This window comes from Ptychodera flava, chromosome 15, assembly GCF_041260155.1.
Source record: "Ptychodera flava strain L36383 chromosome 15, AS_Pfla_20210202, whole genome shotgun sequence".
NCBI classification, from domain to species: domain Eukaryota; kingdom Metazoa; phylum Hemichordata; class Enteropneusta; family Ptychoderidae; genus Ptychodera; species Ptychodera flava.
Window position 1 is genome coordinate 15341748 of NC_091942.1, and position 21408 is coordinate 15363155.

The 21408-nt window shown below is 36.6% G+C and overlaps 1 protein-coding gene across 1 annotated transcript in view; it reads right to left on the reverse strand.

The window, feature by feature from the left end:
- LOC139151291 (uncharacterized) overlaps positions 1-16942 on the reverse strand; it is a 29196-nt gene extending 12254 nt beyond the window's left edge. Inside the window, exons 1-6 of the mRNA XM_070723975.1 lie at positions 16514-16942; positions 10654-10977; positions 5468-5593; positions 5141-5332; positions 2817-2959; positions 2142-2316 (exon numbers count right to left, since the gene is read on the reverse strand). Coding sequence (XP_070580076.1) covers positions 2142-2316; positions 2817-2959; positions 5141-5332; positions 5468-5593; positions 10654-10977; positions 16514-16538 — 985 coding nt within the window. The 5' untranslated portion in view covers positions 16539-16942. The remainder of the gene's footprint in view (positions 1-2141; positions 2317-2816; positions 2960-5140; positions 5333-5467; positions 5594-10653; positions 10978-16513) is intronic.
- Positions 16943-21408: the final 4466 nt, after the last annotated feature.

Sequence of the window (21408 nt, forward strand, 5' to 3'; positions counted from 1 at the left end):
TGTCAGTTGTAAGATGGGAATTACAAAGTGTCAATCTTAAAGTTTGAATACAGTACATTTTGAATGAGCTGTGAATGTATTTCACACTTTCTATGCTTAACCAGATGTCCTGAACTGTAGTACAGAAATGATGTCAATCATTAATATCAAACAGGAAAAAGCAGTAAATCAAAAATTTTGATGGGTGTTAAGACTTGCCAGCCATCCAATTAAATCTCCTGAGGAACAATAGAGAGGCATTTTAGCCAAATCTGATGTGTGCAGAGTCTGAGATGACCTTTTCTTGTAACATTGATATTTGTGCATGTTGCTTTCTCATACTGAATTCTCATAGAGAGAACAGAAAAGTATCAGGAATTTGTCATGCTTTTCATATGAAATGCAAATTTCATAATAGTACACTTTCACTTAGCAAACATCAAGATATCTCTGGCATATATCTCTGATTTATTAAAGTATGGCGCCCGAAGGGCGCGGAGAAAAATATGAAACATCCTGATATCTCTGATATATATGTCTTGTATATTAAAGTAATGCACAGGAAGGGTGTGCTGAAAAATGTCTGATATATTAAAGTAATGCGCTTGAAGAGCACGCTGAAAAATATTGAACATACATATATCTCTGATATATGTATGCCTGATATGTTAAAGTTGGGCGTGCTGAAAAATATGTCTGATTATTAAAGTTACGTGCCCGAAGGGCGCGCCGAAAAATGCAACTGGATGAAATTTGTGGCTGACACGATGCATTTTAGGCAATGATGAGCCTGTGTCGAAATTCAAAAACACACTGACCCCCCCTATTGGGCATTTCAAAAACATGGTGACCCCCCCTATCACCAAAGTCAAAAACAGGGTGACCCCCCCCCCCCATGAATCCACCGCCCCCCCCAGGCCGAAGAAACTGACCAGTCCTTAATTGTGACCAACATGTAGGAACGTATACACATACTGAACTGTACCCCTTCACACCTATTCCTGGTGTACAGGTCCAGTTACATAATTTGAAAACCACAAGGACTGACCAGTGGTTCAAGAACTGAGCTCATTAGTACAATCAAAGTGTACCTTTTTTTACAATCTGCTAGCACAGTCCCTCCAGTTGGAGGGACTGTGATTGAACTCTACAGGTGTTTGATCATATCACTTCTGTTTACTTCATATACAGTGAACTGAGAGCCTCCAGAGAAACAGAATATTTTCCTATTACATGTTTGCAACTGTCGATACTTACTGGTATATCACAGTTGAAAATCTAAATGTTACGACTTTCACCTCCCTTTTGTATCCGTATGTATATTGTATAATTGTTTCTTCCTTGTATTTGATTTTCTTTTTAAAAAAAAGCTTCTGATCAACAATGTAACTCAATTTTGACCACTCCCTAGTGAGAGTCTGACCTTCAAGGTATTGGTAGAATACACCTCAGGGACAGATATCTGATCCCTCAAACTTTTACAGTACTTTGTTGGTCCACCACTTGATGGGGCTCATGAAGCTCATGGAGTAAGTTTTCACCGGCTTATTGTTTTGAAAATTGAAAATCTAATTTCCCCTCATAGCTTTAGCACAGAGATGGCAGCCATTTAAATCACAAGAGTTGATGAATATGGGGTAATTTGTTTCTCTGGAACCAAATTTTCTATGATGACCCCTGATTGTTATTCTTGATTTTGAATGGGAATGATTTAAAGTTTCCTTATGGAAAGTTTGAGTGAAAGTTTTAAGTCCTTCAATCTGTAAGCGCGCACTAATAACCCTTTGAGCGCCAAAGTCTATTTTTGTCCCCTTTATAAAATAAACCCAAGTCAATTTTGCTTAGAGTTTTGCCAAAATTTTGAGAAAGAACTGTAGCAAATGTAATGTGATGTCCATTCGGTCCAAAATTATCAAAAAGTTACAGAAAAATTCATAAAGATTGGTAAAATTTTGCACTAAAATTTTGGCGGGAGAAAATTACAGCGCTAAAAGGGTTAAACAGGCTGGTAACATTTAATGTGCTATTGACTTCTCAACACCCTAAAGACAAAATGGCCAATATTACAGCAGATAATTTAAACAATGCAAATTTAGGATATGATTAGAATTGGTGAAAACAAGAAATTATAGCTTACTCGGGTTTATGAGCGCACACATTACCTTTGATGGTTTCCCCGCCACTTCCAAAGAAAATATAGATGGCGCCATCCGGTCGCTTGTACAACACAGGTGAGCTGTATGTCTCACGTCCATCTGGCATTTCTAAGTGTGTGCCCAAAGACTTGCCATCATGACCTGATATCAACATTATGCGTCCCGCAGGCCGATTGCGTTCCTATGCAGAATTAATTGATATGAAAGTTTTTTCATTGATCGTATTCGGGTTTGGTAAATTTATGTGACCAGGAACAATATAATTTTGAGTAGAACATGAAATGTGTGTTTAACATATCAAAGGAATAGAAATACATTTACATCATTTTTGAAGTATAAAAGGTAGAAATTTGTTGTTCTTACTTAAGGAATGATTGTGTTTTTACCTGACAAATTTTTGCTATATAGTTTTTCTTGAATGTGTATTATCAACAGATACATACAGCAGCCAATAAACTTGAATTACCAGGTGTACTTATCAGCACGTACAAGACAGTGTTCTGACTTCTCTTATTACAATATTATTGGTATTGAAATATTTTAAACGTTAAAAACAATATATTCTCATGGTTGTTTGAATGCCATTTCATAAACAGATACACAAATTAACATATGTTAATCAAAACAAGACAGCTTCCCAGAGCTTTTCTTATTCTTCATGGAAATCTTGTAAAAGGTTACCTTGGAATCGAATCTGACATCACCGCCGTGAGTGATTACAAAATCAGGCACTCCATCAAAATTCAAATCTGGGACGTCTTGTGGCTGATAAATATTGAAATGTTCATCAATGTTACTCTTCTCTATCTGCCATAGTACACGACCTGTCAATAAATGAAACAAAATGTTTATCAATGGTACTCTCATCTATCTGCCATAGTATGCAACCAGTCAATAAATGAAACAAAATGTTTATCAATGTTACTCTCCTCTATCTGCCATAGTACAAGACCTGCCAATAAATGAAACAAAATGTTTATCAATGTTACTCTCCTCTATCTGCCATAGTACAAGACCTGCCAATAAATGAAACAAAATGTTTATCAATGTTACTCTCCTCTATCTGCCATAGTACAAGACCTGCCAATAAATGAAACAAAATGTTTATCAATGTTACTCTCCTCTATCTGCCATAGTACAAGACCTGCCAATAAATGAAACAAAATGTTTATCAATGTTACTCTCCTCTATCTGCCATAGTACAAGACCTGTCAATAAATGAAACAAAATGTTCATCAATGTTACTCTCCTCTATCTACCTCAGTACATGACCTGTCAACAAATGAAACAAAATGTTTATCAATGTTACTCTCCTCAATCTGCCACAGTACATGACCTGTCAATAAATGAAACAAAATGTTCATCAATGTTACTCTCCTCTATCTACCTCAGTACATGACCTGTCAACAAATGAAACAAAATGTTCATCAATGTTACTCTCCTCTATCTACCTCAGTACAAGACCTGCCAATAAATGAAACAAAATGTTTATCAATGTTACTCTCCTCTATCTGCCACAGTACACGACCTGTCAATAAATGAAACAAATTGTTCATCAATGTTACTCTCCTCTATCTGCCATAGTACATGACCTGTCAATAAATGAAACAAAATGTTTATCAATGTTACTCTCCTCTATCTGCCATAGTACACGACCTGTCAATAAATGAAACAAAATGTTTATCAATGTTACTCTCCTCTATCTGCCATAGTACACCACCTGTCAATAAATGAAACACAATGTTTATCAATGTTACTCTCCTCTATCTGCCACAGTACACGACCTGTCAATAAATGAAACAAATCGTTGGGGGTTGATAAGAAAGAATCAGGCAGAGTTCATGATACATGTGGAAATTGACTGCTTGGTCATTTCAAATTTTTGACTTGGATGCAGTTGCCTGGCAGGACAGAAAACATTACCAGTATGATATTCATATTTTGCTACCTACTGTACCTCCAGATATGGAGTTAAAACCATAGGGACACTTAAAGCATTCACTTTTCTATATTATTGTAGTTTAGTTAATTTGTTCGAGGGGGGAGGGCTGCCAGAGGTCATACGTGAAAAGCAGTCATAACCGTATGACTGATGTTGCATAATAAAATTATGAAAATCACTGGCCTCATAGAGGGCTCTTGCCATTGGCTTACTTAGTACTGTATGACACATTTCATTAAATCTACCCTGATTTCATCAACACCTGTTTCATCTGTCCTCATTTTAATAATAGCAGGCAGCACTGCAGCTACACTGTACTATTTTTCATCACGTCTCCTACTTTTCGTTCAATTGAAAATTCACAACAATTTTGAGCCAGACCTGTCCTATAAATATACCTGAATAATTACCATTATCAGTGTAGCTCGTATTTGAGTAAGTATTGCATTGTAATCATTTTAAATATACTTTATACAAATATTTGGTATAATCTGTCGGGGGGGGGGGGGGGGGGGGGGGGTGGTTAATTTGTTTCATATTTGGTGGTCCAAGGGGGTACTATTGTGGTAAATTCAGTGTTACCATAGGTTTTAATACTTGATTGTCCTGAATAAACACTTTGCCAGTCTGTTGAATCAGTGGAATATGACCTTTACTGATCTGACCAATAAAAGTCACTGGTCATTCCGGATTGTGGACAATGGGGCTGACTTGCGTTGTCAGAGTTTTATCATTAAATGTGCAAACAAAATATTTGTTCGAAAATTTTGACGAGACTTTCAGAACTTACGTTTGTGAAAACGGTTCTTTGATACAATTGGTGTTCTGAATGAACTATAAAAATTATACGTCAAAGGATTGATCTACAATGACAAAACTTGTCAAAAATTTCTGTTAGCAGAAACAAAATGTTGCTATATCTGGAACCAAAGCTCCTCTTGTCTGTAGTTTGCATGCTACTACTTCTAATATGGTTACTTGAAAGTTTCCTGTAGTTTCTCTTTCATGTGAGTTCTTCTTAATTCAACTTCCACAATGGAAAATTTCAAATTTCCAGACGTACCTTCCTTAAGATCGATGGCAGACATTCCGCCTATTCTTCCAGTTGCCAGGCATTCTTTTAAACCATCGCCATTCAAATCCACATTTCCGCAGTTCAGCTCGAAAATCTCATGCGGGGTGACAATGGTTTTCATTAGCTCTCCATTCCTACCATCCAAAATCATCACTCTTCCTCCGCACGGAGGATCCAGATCTGAAAAAAATCAACAGGTCACTGTCTGATCAACTCTCCATTATAGCTGTATGTTTGTGACACGCTTTTCCATGTTTGTGACATGCTTTGCTACGCCACGCAAGTACAAGACATTATAGACTGCTAGAGACTTACTGAACTCCTTGCATAGTGCTGCCATTCGTTCTGGTGACAACTGTGTGCCTTCTACATCGGCTCCAAAAATCATATCAATAATACCGTCTTCGTTCACATCGTACAACCTGACTGCACTCTCTGTGACTGAAATGAAAAAAAAAATAACATTGTAAAAATCGTTGAATAATATAAGGGATATGCTGGCGCAAGTCAACCTCAGTATTTATATCTGTCCTTCAGTAGAAGGGCAGTTCTAAATTACAATACTTGACTGGATTTCACCTGTCAGTGGTATTTGACTAAAATAAGTTTCCTTTATTTAGGTTAGCTGCAAAGAACTGTGTTTTTTTTTTTCAACATTGCAACATATAAGCTGTATTGATCAGTTGGCAAAACCAGCACATTGCATACATCTGTGTAGTATGTAAGTATACAGTTGTATGTATTTTTTGGCAGGAAAAATATCAATGAAATTAAATGCAACATGGGTCAGTTCTACAATGTATTTGATATCGAAAAATATGTCGTCTGCAAAGGCATTCTTAGTCAGGATATTTGACTTAAAATTTATGGACAAATATTATCATTCACAAGTCTTATTAATTTTTTGAAATGTAGTGGCATTAACTTTAGCACATTTTATGAAAACAGTACTTGTATTATGGTTTGATGAACAAATTTAACCACATAAACGCAGAAAATTCATTGTACAAAGCATTCTGAGGTGTTACTTTTACAGATGTAAGAACAAATATTGACACATAAATATCTAATTCTTTTACAAAGTCAAGTAATTTTTAGCAGTTTTTATGAAAACGATATAGCCTTGTGTTATATTTTAATCAACAGTATTAAGGATATCTGAAAAAATGGAATATTGGTAACCTATAAACATATGGTTCTCAAATTGTTACTGAAATGCATAACAGGGTATTTTGCAGGCTAGTCGGTAGTGTAGCAACCCTAAGGCTAAAGCAGAAAACAGTTTGTTCCTCATCTTTGCATGCATTGATTTAAGACTAGCTGCGTAATGGTCTGCCATTTTTTGTTTTCACTTGGTAAAAAAATAATGAATGAAAAAAAATTTAAAAGTGCACTACGCGTGGCAGAAACTAATGTCACTGACCAAATGTCAATCACATACATATATCGCACAGTTCAATAGTTCTGATTGTTGTCATCTTACTGTATGTCACAATAACTCCTTTATTCAAACATTCCTATTGTGTTTTTTCATGTCTGCATTTAAATATTGTGAACTGGAAAACATTTTTTCTGTGTATCGCTCTTTTGGGAGCCCTATGGTGACAAGAAACCTAGATTTGTTTGATCACTGAGCATGCAGAAAAACTAAGAGATTGGAAAAACTATGAAAAACTGTGAATTTTTGATTTGGTGTATCAAGGCAACCCTATTCAAGGAACTTTTTCAGAGAATTTTGAAAACTGACCAAGAACTGGTCACTTTACTTGTCCTGGAATCTTAAATATATTGTTCAACTGTTACAGTAGACTTTAGCAGGCAACCCAACACCCTGTGTCATAATTGAAAACGGATGTGTAAATTATTCTATAGAAATAATTTTATGGATCTGTAAGGTTTAAGCAAATGTATGTTGATAATTTGTTATATACTTTAAAATTAGCGTTTTCATGTAAGCATGGATTCAGACTGCACTGAATGCCAAATGCAAGCACAGACAATTATCAGACAATCATACGACTGATTTTGTAACATTCATAGCATACAGTGGAAATATTTGTAAAATACTTAAAATTTGAATGTAAGTGTATGGTTTTGGGTTGTATTTGTGTGTTGTTAAACGTTCTTTTTTGGAGCACTTTTGTCTTGCTATAAAACAATATGGGAGGTGAATTCTTCCATAAAGAAGTGGGGGAATGTGGGGGAGGGAGGGGCATATTTTTACTGAGATTTATACATCAAGAGAAACTTATACACACAGATTTAAAATTCAATAAAATACAAAGATCTGTAATGTAACCTAACCTCACATACAAATACAGGAATCAATATGAGTATCTCATCAGAAATATTCCCCTTTCTGAATGTGCCTTTCACATGAAGCAGATCAAAATATGCCCCCTAGGACAATGTTACGTTGCAAAGCGGCTCACTTTAAGTCCACTACATTTTGGTCTTGCCAGCATCACTACCCATGACTATAATCCTTTCCCGAAGGTTGAAAGTACAGGATTTCAGAGTAAAATCTACAATGCCTCACAAGGTGCACGAAGACCAATTCATTCCTTCTTTCACCATAGACCCTATGCTTTCACCAAAGAACGACCAAATATACCCATGGCATTCCACAGCACAGACCTTGACCTGACCAAATATTCTATAATCTACTATTCACCTTGATCAGTGCATGGTCAATGTCAAATTCTTCCCTTTACATAGCAACTATTTGTTTCAAAGAAACCATTTACTTACCTTAACAACTAATGTAAACATAGAATTTTTTTTCATATTTTACGCTCTATCTTTAATGTCTACATTTTATACTTGCATGGGTAATTTTCATATACCTTGTGTTAAGCCGTATTACGTTGGTACTAAGGGATCAGTGGCACACTTTGAAATAAAAGTTTTGACAGATTTTTACAAAATGATATGAATTTATTGCCAACAGAACATGGGTCTGTTATTCAAGATATTTGTTTCCTTAAAATCCAATGTTCAAATCTCGAAATGCACCTCCATCTATTGGTTTTGCCAGCCTGGTCACATCAATCTAATATCACACCTCTTCCATCGTTTTCAATGTGAAAAGTACTTCAACTCATACTAGCCTATAAACATCTTAACCATTGGTGTATGGCTAAGGCTTAGGATTTCACATATGTAAGATTTATTCATGGAGCAATATTCTTTTCATTCTGTGGGTCACAATTAATACTCAAATTCAGATTATTATTCAGAATTCAATTGTGTATTCCTAATATTGCCTCTTCTGAGGTTCACAAGATTCTGGCCAACATAACTTATTACGGTTTTTTGAAATTCATAATTGTATATAAAAAGGAAACAGTGGTTATATGGTAATCATAAATGGTGACCTCGGGGTGTAACAAAAGTGGCAACTTGCCATATTGTGGTGCCATGTACAGGTAAATTGACTGGTACCTCCCTACACTATAGTTGAAAAAAGTGCTGTAGTTTAAAGCTTAAAGTCGCTGGCTCAGGCAATTAGCATATAAACCCTCACAGAAACACTACCCTCGGTATACAGCAACAATAACCCAAGGTGGTAGTAAAGTCCTAAATCAGCAAACAATCCAAATTATGCTAATAGCCTTATCACGATAATAATTATCATATATCAGAACACTGACATTTCCTTAAATGTACCCAACTATAAATATAAGAAAGATATATTTTGAGCGACTAATTTTTTAAGTTTAAAGTCTGTTGGTAGTGCTGCAATTTGGTGGCTCTTCTTGAAAATTGATTATAAAAGGATATGCAACGTCTTTGCTATTTTATGGCAAGGAACCATGCAAATTTTTTTTCACTTCTGTTTCTTATATATTGTAATTAATTGACGTGAAAGGGCAAATTACAAAAAAATTGAGTTGGTAACCATGGCAACATCCACCGGCTTCCTAGCTTTGAAAAGCAAAACCGGACATGTACTGGTATATGTCTGTGAAAAAATATTGACAGACTTCAAGTATGCAGGCTTTTTTCATCACATTTACTTATTAAATACCACCTTGGGTTATTGTTGCTGTATACCGAGGGCGGTGTTTCTATGAGGGTTTATATGCTAATTGCCTGAGCCAGCGAATGTTCTATACATCCTGGATATTTGACTATTTCAGTTGGAGACTTTCCTGTAGTGCACTGCAGGCTCTGATGCGACCTTCAACTGCCGATGCATAGCATTGTTGTCGAGCTGATGTCAAAAGGGGATCAACTCAATGGAACAATCTGCATGGCTGTAACAACACTCCCGACAGAAAAAATATGTAAAAACCACTCTCACGCTACATCATGAATTCTTGCACCGTCTACATGGACGGAGACAATTAACATTTCACACATGTCATCCGACCTGAAAAAAACTTTCCTACTCAAACACAGTACAACACAGGCTTTCTTACAGCAAGCAGCTAATTTTTTCAAGAATAACAGAAATTTTACCTGGAATATCATGCAAGATTACAGGAAAAAAAGATTCAAAGTTTGAGAACACACAAACAATTGGGGTCTCATTCTCTGACTGTGTATGAAAGGATGTGAAAGTGAATTTTTCCACCGTGTGTTTGAACTGAAACTTAGATAGCTGCGACAATTGTTTGAAAAAACCCCCGGCTTTTAATCCACACATTTATATATTTGGTGCAACCAGTATTTAAATGCCTGATACAATGCCCTAGCAGCTGAGTGATTTACACAAGGACACATTTCTTTATTCAATTTTTTACATGAATTCATTTACAATGGACAGTTGAATTCAGCAGTAAATCCGGCATTGTATCTAAATCAAACCTCAAATCGAAACATGCCTAGTGTGTTCTGTGTCGTGAGGATTTCCTTTCTGTCTCTTATGAAACAGTAATGAAACAAGAAACACAAAGAAGGTTGCGAGTCTTTTAAATGATTTGACTGAAGGTCAAAATTGATCTATGCATGCAGTTCTGAAAAGTGTGTAGTTCTATTTGGTACTAGCAGGTATCAAGTCTTCAAAACCGTCTCTCATTTCTTACAACATATTATTCAGTGTTGTTTGTTAAGGCCAAAACCATGGTAAATTTTACCGGAGTTACTTAGTCATTTTGCCCGGAGTTCTCCCAAGCCCTAGAATATCAAAACAATTATATTTGAGGACAACAGAAATGGTACCAGAGTTCCCAAACCATTTGGGCTGATGTGCAGCGTCTCGGAAGCTGATATCCAATTGGGTGGCTGAATCTTACCATTATAATAAAAAAATAAAAAAGACTCCCTAAGTTGCTGTGAATAGTGACAATCAACCAATCAGATATAACCTTCCGAGCATGCTGCACATCAGCAGAACCATTTATTTATTTTCTCAACCCTTACTACAAAACATTGTTATTTATCTTCATAACAATTCTATTTGTTTACAGTTTTAAGTTTCTGTCGCCATGGTTTGCTAAAATGAGTTAACTGACGTCCATATTGTATGGTGAGAAAACGTGAAACCTGAGACTTACTAAATCTTGGAAATTCAGTGCTCCATGACCGTCTGCAGTCAGGGCACGGAAGCCCCAAGTATATGAGGAAAACAACTCCGATGGCAATTCCAATGACGCCGCAGAAACAGAATTTTTGTTTCCAGGACATCCTGTGAGTAACAACTTTGGTCCGGACTCTTCCGTCTCGTGTTACGCCATTTTCTTGGTCATCGTCGTGGTGCAACCGTAGGGTGATAGATGGTGTTGAGCCGTTGAAAATTTCTTCATCTTCGCTGTCACCACCCACTTGGCTCGTCAGAGGTATTTGGTCATCTTCAACCGATGCAGTTTTTGCATTTTTGCCTGCATGACAAAAAATGTCCATAAACAAAAATACAGCTGTTAATACAAACAGAAGTCATTTTGCATACACTTTACAAAACTGTTTATGAAACAAAGTATGGCGAATGCTTTTATACAGTAGTTATATGCTATTATAAGATTCGTAAAGACATTAATTTTTTTTAATTATGCTCACAAAAGCTTACAAATTTAAATTAAAAACAATGAGATGGAATTTTTTAAATCTTTTTTGAAAAACGAACATCCATTGAGAGACTGTGATGGGAGGACAGAGCAAATGGACTGCAGTCACTGACATTGGGCATAATTTCAAACTAAATTCGATGTGGTCATTGCCAACTGTATATGAAGATCAGCAATACTGTATGTTAGAGAGCTTGCCATCTTGAAACATGCTGGTATTGAAATTTATGGAAAGGGAAAGTGAAATCTGTGACATATTCGGATAATCACATTATGGAAGCATGACATTTCATAGTGTATACTTTCACAGTGTCAGTGTACAGTGTTTCACCCAATGATGTCAAAATTTTCAATGTCTTTCATGTGGGAGGGATTCTCATGGCTATAATTTTTTTGATCCTGTTTCCTGGTACATGGGTCTAACCCAAACTGGGTTTATGGATTCAGCCCGACTGTTAACTACAATAGGGTGGAACCACTATTGCGGTGATGAGAGGGGTTGTGTATGTCACGGAGACTGTTTGTGAAACAACCTTCATGTCAACAAGGAAGTAAAAACTGGGACCCTGAGGTGTGCTCTCTTGACCCTAACTTTCTGTTTACCAGTGTGACAGATCAACAAACTGCAATTTTGTTTGAATGTATATATTGCATATACTTCATGTGTTGGACAGGTCACATTATCATGACGACCCACGCCTTAACACCTTTCTCGTAGGTTTAAGAAACACCAAATTGCTACTTTCTTTTACAAACAAAGGGAAATGCCAATTTCAAACTGCACGGTTTGTTATATGCAACAGTCTAACCATGTAGATTGGCTTGTACTATTTCCATGTGTCAAATGTCACTGTCAACAACAAGAATGAAATCAGTGGTTAGCTAACTATATTCCTTCCATTTTGCATTCCTCTGAAATGAACAGCTGAGTAGATTTTCGCATATGTAAAGATGTAGAATTTTTTGTTATTGTTATTTTCCAAAGTGTTTCATATAACAATTACACAAGGACGATTTTACCATATAAAAAGAGCCTTTTTTTCCTGTACTTTGAAAGAGCATGGTTTTCAGGGACTGTTTACAGCTGAATACATATGAATGTGATATGCGCAGAAACTTTCAAGTTTATACTATAGTAATTTAGTTCCAAAACAGCAACTTGTCTTTATTCAATTATACAAAATCGGTGGTTATAAGTTTCACAAATCCACAGTAAAAGAAAAGAACAAAAGGTTTAAGGTAGACTGCACCTTGGGGACAGATATTTGGACTCAGAATTTTTTATAATACTTTTCTGGTCCACCACTTGTAGGGGTTCATTTTGAAGCTCATTACCATGTTAGTTTTTTGAAAATCGAAAATTTTATTTTTCCCCAAAGGCAAACACAACGATGGCAGCCATTTTGAATTTCATTGTGTCGTATCAGGTACATGTACTTTGTTTCTCTAGTACCAAATTTCCACATTGACCCCCTGATTTTTATTCTTGACATTGAAAGAGAATGGTTGAAAGTTTAAGCCAAAAAATTCAGTCTTTCACTTTCAATGTGCGTATTGCCCTAACATAGATATATTTACGACCACATGTCTGAACATGCATATCACATTCACGACCACATATCTGAACATGCATATCACAGATCAATGTAAAAAATTGAGATTGATGTGGAGTAAGGTCATCATCCGGTGCATGAATACAACATGATGCCATATGACATAATCAAGTTGACCCAATTCTGTAAATTGAAAAAGTAGAAAAATACATGTATCCGCTTGTCCTGTAAATATATGGCTCAAAGAGTTGTCATTTTGTAGAACATTAGGGTAATTACTGCATCAGGGCAACAAGAATGCCACTGTTCCCAGGGTGCATTCTGCCATAACCTAGTACACAAGCAACTGCAATACTTGCTGCAGATCCGTAGCCCTACCACTCCCCCAACACAACCAGCAAAGGGAGTGGTAGGGCTACGGATCCGCAGCAACTGCAATACGAACTAGAAACAAAGTACATAATGATTATTTTTTTATTTCTGAAGTTGGCTTTAAATCTTACCACCTGATGGTTTGTTTTGCAAACTTTATGGATAGCGCCATCTTGCTGCATAAGTTGCCATGGTTTTACCTTTCTGGTAGCATCAACACCTTTCAGAGTGGAATACGATGTTTTAAGTAAGACAAAGTAGCCCAATAGCTCTTTTAAAGCAACAATGAAACAAATAAGTTCAAACGGCAGCACTCTTGGAAGTGCTGTGATATACCAACTGATTTCATCGTTTGATCACAATTTCCAATCTTAAATGATCAAACTTCATCATTGAAAAAAAGCTGTATCAATCAAATTTTGATGGTGAAATAATAAGGGACCGTCTCAGATTGTCGCAGAAGTTCAAGAAACGAAATTTCTTCGTTTAGATCAAAACCCCCTCCCCCTCCCCTAAACGAAACTTCAAAAGTGCGAAATGTTCATGTCTGCCTGAGAGTACAATGTTGCATTTTGCTATAGCTACTAAAGACGTATTCCCCTTGCCACATTACAATTAAAGTAACGATCAGATTTGAGTACTAACAGGGCATTTACCGCATAAAAGTTTCATTTTATTTTACTTTCCCTTTTTGCATCTCTTGTGCTGTTTTTTGTCTTTGTGAACACGCAATTTGTACTTGGTAGGGGCGGTAAATAAGCGAAAAAAATTGACAAGGGGGCCCAGGCATGTTCAATCATATTAAAACGACTAGACCAGTGCATAACAAGTGGAATAAAGACATCTAGTGGTTAGAGCAGACGCTTATAAATAGCACATTTAAAAAAAATGATACTTTTTGTCTTTGTATAATTTGATGAATGAAATGTTTAGGATACAATGTTCCTATCGGTAAATTGTGTTTGGGGCACAAACGAGATGGAAACAGTTACAAATTTGTTGGCACGAGTGTGCAGTTTTTCTTTAATTTAAAATAAACACACGAAAACTTGTGATCACAAAATAAAAGTGCGAAAGTGAAGTTCACTAATTGAATGGAAGTCAAACCCCCTCCCCCCCTAAACGAATAAATTTTCGCTTTTTGAACTTCTGCGACGGTCCCTAAATTAATAAAGGTTTTCTTCTTCTACTTTACAACATGGCCATCCATATTTGAATTTTATTTTTCCTTTTACAGGTTCAGAAAGGTAGCTGTAATTTGGTTAATTTAATTTTGGAATTTCTGTGATAAGTACTTTGGCATACGACATTTTACAGTGTGCATTGAGTGGGAATTATGTGGTGAAAACTTGTATATGTCATAGTCCATGTGTCGGTCACATGTACTGTGGTAGAAAGCTTTTACATGTAAATTCTTTTAAGCTCCACCTATCAAATTTGAAAAAAAAAGTGTACTTATCTGCTGCTGAATTATATAACATATGTTTACAAGCAGGTTTTTAAAATTTTCAAATTGACGATGTGTATAAATTTATAATAATGTTTGTAAATGTTAATGTAGATATTTACAATTCAAAGTGGGAATGTTGGCAAACTCACTGGTCTCAAGAGCTGTACAAGTCACTTTTTGTGCAAGACCATTGTACGATGTGGTACAAAAGATAGGTGGAAGACATAAAGGAAACAGCTGAAAATAAAGCTGGGATTAGAAACACCATACTGTCAGATACAGCTTAACTTACACTGCATTCATTGGTACACTATAACTGTAAGAATGAGCACTTTAACTGTTTTTACCGTCGATCTTTAAAACCAGAAAGAATAAAATTCTTCCTTCAGATCAGAACGGTTCCTAGTTCATTGGTATTCTATTTATGCAGTGTTCATGACTAAGGCTATAGATAGCAGGACGTCTTTTACAGTCCATGCTGCAGCTTTAACATTGTTTTTGATATGTACAATACATGCATTTTCTGAATAAATACAATTTTAAATTACAATTGTTTTTAAATTTGTTAGGATTTTGTTTTGCTCATAGAGTTGATCCTTCTACAGGAGAAGGGTTATTGTAATAAACATAAATACAAGTATACCCCCCTCCTGACCCATAATAGACTCAACTAAACTTTGCACTCCATTATTTAATCGCTTTGTACATTATGTGGTGCATAGTTTTCTTTTGTCCATAATGGGCCAGGAGGGGGTACATTATATTATTTTATATTGTTGGCAAAGCCAATGAATTAGTAGGTGTAGAAAACATCTGGGGCCACAATACTGGATAATCTGATACGTTTTCAGTAGTAATGGGGGGATGACATCACAAATTTCACTGGTATTGACAAAGCTATAATATAATTTGCAATGAGTTAAAGGTGTTATTTTATTACCAGTGGAGTTTGTACTCGGTAAAATCACAGCCACTCCACAAATCTCCAAGAATGGCTTCATATTAGAGTTTTATGGTTGTGTGTTTTATAGTGTTTTGAAAGCATTTTATACACTGACGATTGCAACAGCGCAAATTAAACTTCAAGCTCTATCACTCCTGTGGACTATATTTGAACAAACAGTGAAAAATATGCTACAGGAATTTTATGGGGCAAAGTCCAACGGAACTTTCATATTTATAGATTTCAGTCGCTGAGTAAGTACAAGTGGTTATTTTGAAAGTAGTCCTATCATGGAGCTACCTCCATGGTCCTATATACATTCTATTGCTTTATAGAAATCCAATGGCAATGCTATGAGATAGTTTTGACTCTGGTACCAGTGGTGACTATTATATGTGGGACATTTTCGGAAAAAACGAGAAATTGACTTTCCAACACTGCTTTGAAAATTCAAATTCGTACATTCAGTTGTATTAAATGCAGTCTCAAAGTTCTGTTTCTTTTCAATATTTTTAGTTTCATTCGCAAATTGGAAAGGACTCGTAGAATGTGTGTGAAGACCAATTGCCACTTGAAGGTAGAAATCTCTACAGGCACATTTGCGACCTCTCGATATTTTTGGTTTTATATGAAGCCTGGAACTTACGCGAGCTGAATTCTTTGAACCACCAGGAGGGCACCGACACTATGCACATTTCTGAACGGACGAGCACGGCCCCTCCACAAAACACGGTCCCTCCACAAAACGGTCCGTTTTCTGGAAGAATTTTGTGGAGGGACCGTGGTCCGAGAAACAAGATAGTGTTATCTGATTATTAGAGAAAGGGTAACAATACAACTGGTATTGATCTGTGAAGACGATAGGCGGACGAACAAGAATTTCCCAAAGGTCGTTCGAGGTCCGGTGCAGGTACGGTGTTCCGAAGTACACAACACTACCCTTGAAGCTGCGGTGGAATACCGACACATAACAAGCAGCTGGTTACTTTATAAGATATCAGGACATGCAATAACAAACAATCGAGCTCGTCTTACCTGATGAGCTGAACCACGAAAACATCTTTGGAACTTTACAAATTCAGCCAAAGTTGACGAAGGTAGTCCACACAGCAGCGTCAATTCGGGTCAAATCCCGACAGACGTCCGAACTTTAACCCGGATTTCAGGCCTGCCCGATATTTCCGTCAAGTCTATTCACGACTCCCGCTGCACGAAAGTTTCAGAGTTTCGTTAATGGCTTGTCCTCAGTGAATCACATGACACAACTATGAGAACATTTCCTACCAGTTTCAAGCAAGTAGTAAAAGTACCGAACCATGGAAGGCGTTGAAAATTAACAAATCGACCTGACGGTACTGTACTTTGCCTGAGCTTTCTTCAGCATTCACAAGCCAGTGCGCTAACACGGTCACAGCACGAACACTACACTGCACTGCACCGTATGTACTGCGCTCTTCCGGGTTTGGTTCTAGGTGACGTGTAAAGTGTGTGACCTTACAGACCCCCTAGCCTACATCTACTCAGCTCCCGGAAAATACGTCCGTGTCCCTTTTTCTGAACTCAGCAAAAACTGTTTTCAAGGGGAAAGAAAAACTTAAAAAGGCATTGACAAAAAATTCAAATAAGCTTATTTGAAAATGTTATAGTACCAGATATGCAGTACGGAAATGTCCTTTATAATAAACACCACTTCCCTCCATTAGTAAGAGGAGTAAAATTAGAAGAAAAAAAATATGCAGCTCTCTCTCTCTCTCTCTCTCTCTCTCTCTCTCACAACACAAATTACTTCAAGTACAAAGTAATGATATCTGTTACTTAAGTTTCATGCATCCTGCAATCTTCAGACAGAAGAAGTGAAAATATTCTTAGCTCAACAGTCTCATATATATGATCGTGACGTGCCACTCTATTTGTAGGTGGTGCTAAAATTTGATAGATAATATTCATTTTGGTGGCGACATTTTGAAATCAACTCAGAGCGTAGATTTGTCAGCATTGATAATGTGCAGCTTTTTTGATATACAAAGATAAAGCCTATGCTAGAGTAACTTGATGCTTTTGTTTTATATATATATATATATATATATATATATATATATATATATATATATATATATATATATATGTAGAGAGAAGTTCCGGCATCTACAGTGCTACTGTCTATTAATTCCATCACCCAAGGCGCCACTCTGATTCTCCAATAATTATTTAAGATCTATCGCTAGAGGGCGTTTCGCAGAATACACACTGATTCGATGATTCTGGGTACGGAAAGGTTTATCCTTTATTCTTATTCAGTTTTGATATATGGTTTCCCTGCTCTTAACCTTTTACCTGCTTTAATTATTGCAAACTTATGTTAACCCTTTATTCCATCAGTACAGGTATCAGTTTTTATTTGTGTCTTTATTTTCTCTCTAACAAACAGTACTACCCGCTTTCCCCGATTCAGAATACTTCAATTTTTGGATAAGTCTAGCTTTGCGCTTATGACTTCGATATATTTTTTTGGTTTTGTTTTTTGGGAAATGTATACCAAAATTACATTGCAATGGTGTATTGTTGGTCTTGGTTTTATAACATAGATAGCCCAAGCGAGCCATTGTATGCCCCGGAAATTCCCAAGTTTCTGTAACAAGTAGATAGGTAGGTATGTTGTACTGCAACGGTGAAAAGTGCGCTTGTTCAAAGTCGTACCAAATGAAGGTAAGTTTATTTGCCCTTGCGAATCAAACAATGTTCGCCTTGTTTTGTTTGAAATTTATTTATATAGTTGAATTAGGAGGTTGTGCAATAACACAACTCGTAAACATCCTAACAGAAACCCGTCTTCAAGTTTACATATAACATCCACTGTCAGGGCTTCAGGGCCAACTCGCATTTCAAAAGTGATACATGTAATAGAGATCCGCTATAAATTGCGTAAAGTTCGTCACATCACATGCCTGCAGTACTGGAGATATCCCATGATTCACTATGATTTGTACCATTGGAGATTTCTCAGTGATGTCAAAAGTGTCTCCCATGTGAAGACAAATTCATAGACAAGTTTTTGAAATTCTGAAAAGTAGGATACCATTCTTCTCAATTCCCATTTTAAATGGTGCGGAAAATATGCTTGATTGGGGAAGGAGAAAGCATTTTTGTAAATTTTTCAAGAGATTGTGTCCTAAGCATACAGAATAATGTAATGAAAGTGGAGAGACCTAGTTTCACCTTTTTTATGAAACAAAAGCCCATTGATTTTTTTCCCCGACCAAATGGAAATAACAAAAGAAATTTACATGCTAACTTATCTCAGAGAATAACCCTTTCACTTCGTCATAACTTGCTTACCCAAAGTGTCTCAGAATATGCGATTTTAATGGTGATTCAATTACTATTTTGAAATTGTCAATGAAATATCTTAACGTACTTTTACTAAATGTTATTAAACAATTTTCATATGTTTCTCGTTACTGCATCTTTCTTTGAAAAGAAAGTTAAATTTATTCACAACTAATACAGAAGGGTCATGTCAACATAAAGCAAACGAAAATGTATAAAGGAATGTTCTGAAAAACAGTGAAATCAACATTTATGTAAATAGTGCAATTGTGATAACCGTAAAATGAGCTCGTGGCGCATCCGTTACCTCAACCAATATCTACATCCATGCGATATGCGTATACGGAGAGATGTGCGCCACCTAGCACTTAATGAGTCAAATACTTTGTTTTCTAATTTGTTGCGCCTTAAGAAACTGCGGTTGTATCTTCCAATACAGTAGCTGACAAAGCATTGCATGGTCGTACTAGCCGCTAAGAATTAACCGAGAACACGGTAAATAGAAAGCCACCTTAATGAGTAGGCCTGAAATATAAACATGTGTTTTATAATTGCATTTTTGTTTTGCCTTTGCATTGAGCGACTCGTAAGCTTGTAAAACATTAACAGCAAGTATACCCTGTAAAATATTGAATATGCGTCTATTTCTTTCAACATTCTTCGTCAGAAAGATGTGATGCTTCCACCAAAATGTGCGACGTACACTTCCACAATTTTTTTTTCGAAAATATGATAGACGAAAAGTTTGAGTAAGAAGGAAAAACAGACACAGTCTTTTATGTATGGGCAGCGTAAAAATGGTACTTATCCCCTAAATACATTGGACGGAATTACAATACACTTTCACTTCGCTGTGTTCATTTATTATAAGAGAAAACTACACACTCATGAATTCGGCAAGTCTTATTCTAACTCTAGTTTTCAATTTCAAATACTGCCGTTAATCAGGTACATCGAACCATAGACCCTCGAGAAAGTTTTTCTCGAGGGTCTATGATCGAACAAATGATCGAGAATGATTGTAATCTCCCGAACAAATTCAATATACGAGGCGCGTTCATTGATAACAGGTATGGGTGGACTCCCCCTTAACCTGTTCACCCCCAGTTCCCTGTAAACAGGTCCAAGATCACCATTGATAACAATGTGTTTGGGTAAAGCCATGGTGGTGAAAGGGTTACTAAATGACTTTTAAATTTGTAGATGTGCACTTGCGCGCAGTCGACATGCACTGGCTTGTCCGAGGGTAGGCCTAATGAAGCAATATCAACCGTCATCCTTATTCTACCCCAAAGCTTCAAAGCTTTCCGTAATGAAAAGTTCCGTAAGGAAAGTTCTTGCATCTACTTGAAATGATTATTTTAATGACAATCTTTACGTAATTTTGTATATTGTGATTGATTTTTTATATGTTTATACCATTTATTTGCTAATTTTAATTCTATCTGTATCTGTCATGAATGTTTAGATAATGCAATGACCACAGCCTCGTTTTTGTTGGTGGATTGTGCAACAACAAATGCAGTGAAGAGACAATCAAGTTAAATTTCCTGCGGCCTACTGTCTGCTGTTTTGGAGCCGATTTACTGAAACTTCCAGCTGCCTCATAGAACGGTGCGAGGCAGAAGTATTATAGATCATTGTATTGTGGATGAGTCATTTATACGTTTATAGAAATGTTCATATGTGCTAATCAAGGCTAACATGTTGTTTTAGCTATGCCCTGCTGAGAATGCGGGTGAGAATGCCATATTGAATGTTTTCTATTTTCATCAACGGCAACTAGGCCTACTTCATCGTGTATTTTTACTTTGATTTATATTTTACATTGTTCGTATAATATTTGGTCAGGTTGAATAGATAACTTTGCGTGTGCTCTATACAATATGGTCAAATCGAAACAGGCTATGGGCTGTCATTCACAATTTTAGGGACGAAGACAGAAGATTCTGTCGACACCCCCCCCCCCAACAACAAAACTATTGCAAACATTTTCTATATTTCCTCCTAGACTCTACTACAGCTGCTAAAGTGTTTTCTTTTATATTTTATTGTTAACTTTTAATACCTGACTGTAAATACTGCTATATTTATTCATTCATTTACACGTAACATGCATTTACATTGCAAATAAATACAGTATGGCGTCTCTGTACTATCTGTTCAAATTGCTGGGATGATATTTGCAGTTCTGTAGCCCACGATTTTCTGATGAATGTGTGAGGAGGGGTGGAGGGCACCTAGCACCTGTTCCCACTACCCTACATCACATGGGAAAGTTGTTGGCTCGAGAACTGCATAATGACATGAGGCGACAAGATAGTGCAGTAGTGGCCGCACGGATCGTAACATAATAAATGGTTACTTTCATCTTTTCTCTGAAAAAAAATTGACTTGTATAGCCACCCTTGATCGGTGCCAGTCGTATTTTGTTACCGTCGGCTAGTTCTCCTCCACCGGAACCTGTGGGAGCGGCGTGTACGTGTGTTGATTATGTCGCTCGATAGTGAAAGCTATCGTAATTTGAAAGCGTCGGTGGCAAGCTTTAAATACGCTAACCAATCATATACTCCCAATTTCGGTCATGTGATCTGTTCAGCCCC